The 7830-nt window shown below is 40.9% G+C and overlaps 1 protein-coding gene across 1 annotated transcript in view; it reads right to left on the reverse strand.

The window, feature by feature from the left end:
- Positions 1–654: 654 nt before the first annotated feature.
- TSEN2 (TSEN2 tRNA splicing endonuclease subunit) overlaps positions 655–7830 on the reverse strand; it is a 10124-nt gene continuing 2948 nt past the window's right edge. Inside the window, exons 4-11 of the mRNA XM_008948057.1 lie at positions 5679–6249; positions 5480–5557; positions 4858–4908; positions 4041–4179; positions 2342–2378; positions 1572–1683; positions 864–953; positions 655–714 (exon numbers count right to left, since the gene is read on the reverse strand). Of these exons, the coding sequence (XP_008946305.1) occupies positions 655–714; positions 864–953; positions 1572–1683; positions 2342–2378; positions 4041–4179; positions 4858–4908; positions 5480–5557; positions 5679–6249 (1138 nt within the window). The remainder of the gene's footprint in view (positions 715–863; positions 954–1571; positions 1684–2341; positions 2379–4040; positions 4180–4857; positions 4909–5479; positions 5558–5678; positions 6250–7830) is intronic.

Raw genomic sequence — 7830 nt, forward strand, 5'->3', positions numbered from 1 at the left:
CTAAATGATCCTATGATTCTATGATCTGAGGGCCAGAACCCCTCTGCTGTGAACCCAGGCTGGGGGAGCTGGGGTTGTTCAGCCTGGAGAAGAGAAGGCTCCTCACTGTGGCCTTCCAGTATCTGAAGAGGGCCTACAAGAAAGCTGGGGAGAGATTTTTTACAAGAGCTTGTAGTGATAGGACAAGGGGTAATGGCTTCAAACTGGAAGAGGGGAGATTTAAATTAGAAATTAGGAAGAAGACACTAAATTCCAGGGTTTGGGGACCCAACAGTGATGTGTTACTGTGCTTGATATTGCAACAACCAAATCTCTCCCCAGATCTAAGTTTGTGCAGCCTCACCAAACTATGAAGTCGGGTCTAGCCACCAATCAAACATACACATTTTTAAGTTTTAAGGAAACAAGCAAGTAGTCCGAGTTGGGACACAGCTTTTATTTTTGCCCCCTTCATCTGCATTATTACAATTCAGTTAATGTTTTTCAATACAACATTCTCTCCCATGCACAGGATATCTCATTTTAAATAGCATTTATACATACCGACTGAACATGTTGATAGAAACTTGATCTGAGGCAATGGTTCACCATGTGAAGTTCAAGTCAAAAAACCAACAAGAAATGGTTTAAAAAAAAGACACTTTTCCTATACACTTAAAATTCATCTTGCTCACTGCGCTCACGGGAAGAAACCCAACGAGTTACAATCAGTTCCTGAAATAAAAACCAGCAATTATTATGGGGGAAAAAGAGAGATCTTAAGTCTCTGAAGAACCTGCAAGGGCTCGAAGGGGCTCTGAGGTCAGCTGTCCAGCTGCCCCAGGACAAAGCTCCAGGGGCAAAGCAAAGAAGCAATTCCTCACCTGAACCTTAATTCTTTTCATACATTCTGGCGTTGACATCTCCTCCTCAGTCATGTCAGACGGCCTAATCAAATAGCACAACATAAGTTCCTGTTGGGGAACAGAAAACAAGAATAAATTAATTTCAACTGATTTCTTCTTATACAAGTTTCATACTAAAGATGCAGATACCAATTTTTCTCCAAGATGTCTTCTGCAGACCAAAAGACACCTTTCTGCAAGATGTCTTCTGTCTCTGGGGAGAGTTGTATAATACATGGCTCTCATCTCCCATATCAAAGCACAATACTGCTGGAAGATAAACTGGAGTTATAACCCCACAGCTGAGCAGTATGGAAGCACATCTGAGGCTCTATCGCAGAGAAAAGCTTTTGGAGACTCCCCCTGTTCAAAAGAAAACCCTGGCTGATGGAGAGGGCTTTAAAAACAGAAGTGGAAAGCAGGAAAGAAGTGTCCCTTGGGTCTTCTGTTCCTCACCCAACTTCTAACATTCCTACAGGCGACGGAACTTTAATAAGCTTCTTCCAGAATTCATCTGTATATTGACAAAGGAAACTCGTGTTTGCCTGTGGGCAACTCAGCATGTTCTTCAGCAGACTGCAAACAGAAGGACTCTCTTTCCAGCCTCACTCCAACCCTCTGCTCTTTGGAACTAAACTGTGCATTTATCACTTTAAAGCTATTTTAAAACTATCATCTTACACCTACCTTAGAAGCATTAGCAGTTGTTCTGTTCAGCCCAGACAAGGCTGTCCAGCTGAGCGGTCTGCGAAGAGAACCTTCAAAACTATCATCAACTAATTCAGCAATGACAGAGTAACTGGAAAACAAGGCAGACAAGGCAATTCACAAAAAGAAAACCACCATTTTAGGAAGATCATGCAACTGAAGAATTAGAGTCTCAAACCTAGTGTTAAACAACACACCAGCATGCAGTAAAGCAAGCTGTGAAACTTAAGTCTCTTTCTACTAGGAAGAGGAGAAAAGATGAAGTTGTGGCTCACTGGCACTTTCCCTCCTCACCCTTCTGCTGCTCTTCGTAGCATTATCTTTTCAATGCCAATCTAACATTTATCACCAATTCATTATCCAAGAGTTCAACTTAGCTGACAAATAAAGACAATTATCACCCCTTAAAAACTTTTTTTTCCTGAAGTACCTGAATTATCCATCCTGTGTATTTTTAAAAGTCAGTATTATTACATCAAATGACTTTCCTGAGCATGTTCATGGTATGAGTGCTATATACGCTCATTGGAACTTTTAGTTTTTAATGTCTTACTGCTGTTAGATGAATTCAATAAAATTGTGTTATTTGGTAACTCTGCTAAAAAGACTTTTGCACTCCCAGTACGAATGCATCTGGCAAAGAATTCTGAGTGAAGAATACGTGCTTAACCAGTGAAGAAGCTAGATCTGTGTGAGAGAAATGCACCAATTTGAAACTAAGAAATCAGACAGAAACACGAGTCTCAAACCTTGCATGATAGAAGGGGGGGCCTTTTCGATACAGCACTGAAATGAAAGAGAAACAACCTTGGTTAGATAGCTGCAGAGTTTCCATCCCAGTTTGATACCAGGGCCCATATATATTTTCAAATGTTTTCTTAGTTTTAATTATACAAGACAAAACTTCAACACTTTTGAAGTCTACTCCAAATTCAGTTGTCCCAACAAGTGGAGAGAGAGGGATGAGATAAACATGTGGGAGCAGCAAGGTGGCAGCTAAAAGATAAAGCAAAAGAGCCACAGGACAGTTTGCAATTGCTGTGGGAAAAGGTGTAGGATGGAATTTTTCTGCAACAGAGTCATGCTTTTAACAATGTATTTGCAAAAGAAGTCAAGCCACTGGGGTAGAAGTAAAAGATCACAGTAAGCCACCACATTTCTCTTCCAAGCAAACATTTCCCCAAGTTTTAGGAGAGGAACAGGGCACAAGTTCTGACATGCCACCCACCAAACCCACTACAAGTTCCTTCTTTATACAATCACATTGCATGTAATTACAATCCTCCCAAGAGGGGATTTTTCTTTAGCTAGCACAGGTTTTCTTGTACAGCTGGCCAGCACAGACCCTCTCAGGAAACAGACAGGCCACACTTCATCCAGAGACAACTGTGATTTGCTAATTATGCCCTTTAAGTAATTGCAGTAACATCAAATTTAAGAAGGTACAGCTGAAGGACAAGCTAGAGGAGATGAGTAAGGCAGAACTCCTACTAGCCTTAAACTAATCCAGCTCCTTTGTTTGGCACAAATCCAAAGGCAGTGACACGCTAAACAACAGACTCTGTCCAGAATAGGAATGAATGGTGAACAAAGCAGAAGCCCACCTGCAGCCCAGGGTGGTAAGAACAGTGATGATGAGTTCAGCCAAACCTACACGCTGCTGTAAAGGAGCGGCTCAGCACAACCTCCACGTGCTCAGATACACAGACCCCCATATCATGAAATTGCATCAGCAGTATTAAAACCGCTTTTAATTTTCGTTATGCTGGTTTGCCTGCATACACTAAAAAATATCTCCCTTTATGCACATTTTCCTGTAACAAGAGGCACTACTGTACTTTTTGTGCTGATGGGAGTTGTGTAGTTCCTTAATTACTTACAGAGGGATTGGGGTTGCTACTAATTATTTCTGTTAGACTAAAATCTTACCATTAACAAACAGGCAAGTCCCTTCTCCCTCCTTCCCCTCAAAAAAAAACCAACCCAAACTATATAGAGGAACAACCTTAGCAGTAAGTTCAGTGAAAGTCCAATTTCCATTAAGTGGGATGAATATTGGGATGCATGGACTTTGGTGTGAATGGGGATCTAGGTGCAAACTTGCTGACTGTCACATTAACACTGCAGGAGACGTGTTTAGAAGGGGACAGAGAAACCCAGGAAGGGAACTTCAGTGCAGTCGTGTATTAACTATTAACCTCACAAAGGAAAACAAGAAGCCTTTCAAGCGATCTCCTCAGCTGCTGGATATGTGATGTTGCACTCCACTCACCCTGACTGTTGCTAACCTCTAGTCTAGCTAAAAAGGTCTTTTGCCAACTGCAAGCAGCAAAGCCTGCTCCAGTCGTGCAGCTCCTCGTTGTTAATTCACCTTTGGCACTGGGGTCTTGCACTGCCTGAAAAGAATTCAGCTGCAAGTGAGTCCATTTTTGGAAGGAAGCTACTCACAGAGATCTGTTCCATACTTCAGCCCAACTTTGGGGACCCAGCCCTTACTGCGGAAGTAGTGATACGCCATGTAGGTGGTTTTAAAATCAGGCTTCACTTCACTGAAAACTTCCCATAGCTTCAGAATAGTCAGGGGCTCCTAAAAAGAAAAAATCACGAAGGCATTAATGTGACTATATTAAGTCGATATTGAATACTGGGTGCAGTAGAGTGTAACAGCCAAATATCACAGCCTGCTTCAAAGAACACAAACTTTGGGCAATAAAACGTGGAATCCCTAAATATAAAACAGAAATCTGTTGCTCCATTTAGTGTTGTGGTTTTGTTTTTTTTTTTAAAATTTTTTTAGCATTTCACAATCAACCCCATAGTGCCCTTGTTTAAAAAAGCTGATCAATTTTACTAGAAGCACAGGTTTCAATTGTTTTGTCATTACACTAACAGCAGTTTGATATACTTAAAGATTAATGCTTAAAACTCCCAAGAATTTTCCTATTTCAGAAAAGACAGACCATCCACCATACTATTCCTCCCGTACTTGCTTTCCCCATATCTTCTGCCTAAGCTACAACAAAAATCTTTCTCTGCAGAAAAACTGAGTTTAACTGCATTTGCCTCAGTAAACATAAAACTTTCACACCAGTATTTCATAAACAGAAATTTCAGTACTTTTAAGAAAAACTTCCTTATTACTCTGGTATTTCATCCTTCAGAATGAACAGCATAAAATACTGCCACAGTATGTAAAAAATTCTGACCAAACTATATCCAAACTAATGGTGTCCCCAGAGATCTCAAAATTAATCCAAACTCATACCTCATCATAATAAATACTTAAACATCCCAGAGCGTACACCAAGAAAAAAGCCTGAAAAAATAAAGAGAATAAGTTTAACTGATAGCTGGACTCTTCCTGTAGTTTATATTCCACACAAGAACAAAGGCTCAGGTTAATTTTATACAAGCACCTTTATGCCATCGAGACACACAAGTCGCCTGGAAGTTTACTTTGATATTTGTCTTCACGACCTTTACATTTCAAGAGACACAGCACTACAAAAAGTCTGCATATGTGCTGTAGACTTCTGAAGGCACAGTGTTAAAACTAACACATGTGAATATACTTAGAAGCAACTGAAAGGAAAATTGGAGTAGGATGTATATCAATGTTATATTCCTGGCACTTCTGTATTTAAGTCCTACCCCTGGTCTCTTTGTCAGTGGAATCATTCCTCTAAAGCAAATGGGATTGGAGCCTCTCTCTCTCTTTTTAGCCATATCATGTAATTATCATAGGTTATTAAAAACAACTTTAATGACTAAGACAACCTGAATACTTGGGAAACACAGGAAAACCCTGTACTTTAGGAACAGCCATAAAATTATGTTGCAACACAGATTAAGGTTCACTTTTCAGATTAAAACCTCTTGAAACATACCTCTTCTAAGCTCAGTTGTAAATACTCAAAAATCCTAAATGGATTTTTTCTGCACACCAGTTTTTCCTTCTTGATAAGCTACAAGAAAAAAAAAATATTGCTATATTACTAAAACTTTAAACCGGAAAAAACACTGAATTTTGAAAACAGCACCGATAATGTTATTTCTCTAAAAGCTTGGGATACTCTTCATCCTTACATTTTCTCGTGTGTGAGCAGAGTCATCTTCAGGACATAAGCTACCTTCCTCTTCCTCTTCTACCAACACATATTCTGGAGCACATTCTTTTGACTTGACCATCTCCCAAGGTCTTTGCTCCGCACTACCCTTGGCCTTGCAGCCGCAGTGCACTAGGAAATCATGCTCCTGACAAGCCACCACAGCTTTCTCTTTCTTTTCATGCTCCTGACAAGACTCTTCAGCTTTCTCTTTCAAGTCACCTTGTTCTTGTTCTTTAGAGCCATGTGTGGCCACAGGATCAAATGCTGAGTCTCCTTCCAAACAGGTTTTCTTGTTGCCTTCATTCTGCTTCTCAGGACTCTGAGTTACTACATTTCCAGTATCTGTAGAAGGCTGTCTGAAAAATTCTGTATTTTCTGTATTTGGGCCTGTTCTGTTGCAACTGTTACTGGTTTGTTCAGCTCCATCCTTTTCCAAAAATGGCAGCTCAAGTGGCTTAGTGTAATTTTCGAGAATTCTGGTAACTGAGCTTTCATCCAATCCTTGCTCTTGCAAAACACTTTTAGCCCACTGAACATGGTACTGGAACCTAGTAAACAAATAAAACAAATGAGAAATTCTAGGGCATTATATTCTTTAATTAACATGTGAAAAACACGGATCTTAAAAACCAAAAAGGTTTGGCACAGTTCAGTAAGAAAATCTGAACACACCCCAATAACTGCTATGCAAAATGCAACATGCAAAGGGACTCCAGTTTCCAGGAAGCTGCAGATACCACCAAACATCAAGATCTTTGGCTTTGTTTTGCCTTTCAGATTTCTGTGGTGACAAGCACCGTTACCCAGTGCTGCACAAAAACTGTGCCTTGAGCACTACACGATAGTTTTGAGAAGCAAGAACTTCACCAGGCAGTACCTCCTCTCTGGCACGGAGGCCTTAAGCCTCAACTCCCCACAAAGCCACCTTGGTATCAGAGATTCTGTGACTAAAATATGCAACAAGGCTTTGCAGAGGTCGCTCTCACACCTCACGTATTACACAGCTGACTGCCAAGCACAGCACCTTCAAACTCTGGTTTAACTATTTTTGAAACAACAATGGCATAGCAAAAATACCAGCATAATAAAAACCTTCAGCAGAAAACCCCTTTGGTTTTAACCAAACCCACACATCCCTGAGATACAACTTTATTCCCATCAGTGGGACACTATTGGAAATATTTATTACATTTTTCAATTACGGTAGAGTTTTTAGGCCTTCTTTAATTATTTCTCCTTGGAGGATACAACATTAATATCCAGTCCAAGACATTAATCTTCATTCTGTGGAAGTGTCAGGCAGCTGTGAGCAGCTGTCCTTACTCAAACCTGGACAACACTAGGACAACATTCTTTATCTCCCCAAGCCAAATCCTGACACAGCAATTACAGACCAGGTAATGAAGCAGTGCAAAGACAATGAAATGCAAATTACACATGTCAACACAGAACATAAGGCCCTCTGAAGTCTTGTAAGAAAGCTACAGAAGTCAGTGCTGTAATTCTTGTTGGAAAAAAAGACTCCTCTTTGTCGTATGATTTAATTACCACACAATTTGCATTTACAGAATTCCACTGAGCCAGATCACAATGCCTCTTCTCCATCAAGGCAGTGTCACTTTCCCTGAGGCTCAGCTGTATTTGCTGAGCATGGAAACAGTCACAAAGTACACTAATAACAATGACAAGTGGTTCTACAAGCAGGAGCAACTATAGTAGTAAAATTATTACTCTTTGCCTTAGCTAAAGTTGAGGGCTGAAGGAGCATAGCCTTTAAATTTAAGTAAAATTCTTTGACTATCCAAGTTATTAGAGGGGATTGAGGGCACCCTCAGCAAGTTTGCAGATGACACCAAATTTAAGTGGGAGTGTTGATCTGCTTAGGGTAGGAGGCTCTTCAGAGGGAGCTGGCCAGGCTGGGTCGATGGGCTGAGGCCAACATGATGATGGTCAACAAGGCCAAGTGCTGGATCCTGAACTTGGGTCACTACCACCCCCTGAAGCACTCCAGGCTGGGGGAAGAGTGGCTGGAAAGTGCCTGGTGGAAAAGGACATGGGGGGGGTTGGTTGAGAGACAGCTGAACATGAGCCAGTGTGTGCCCAGGTAGCCAAGCACGCCACCAGCATCC

This window comes from Merops nubicus, unplaced genomic scaffold (genome assembly GCF_000691845.1).
Source record: "Merops nubicus isolate BGI_N331 unplaced genomic scaffold, ASM69184v1 scaffold6199, whole genome shotgun sequence".
NCBI lineage: Eukaryota > Metazoa > Chordata > Aves > Coraciiformes > Meropidae > Merops > Merops nubicus.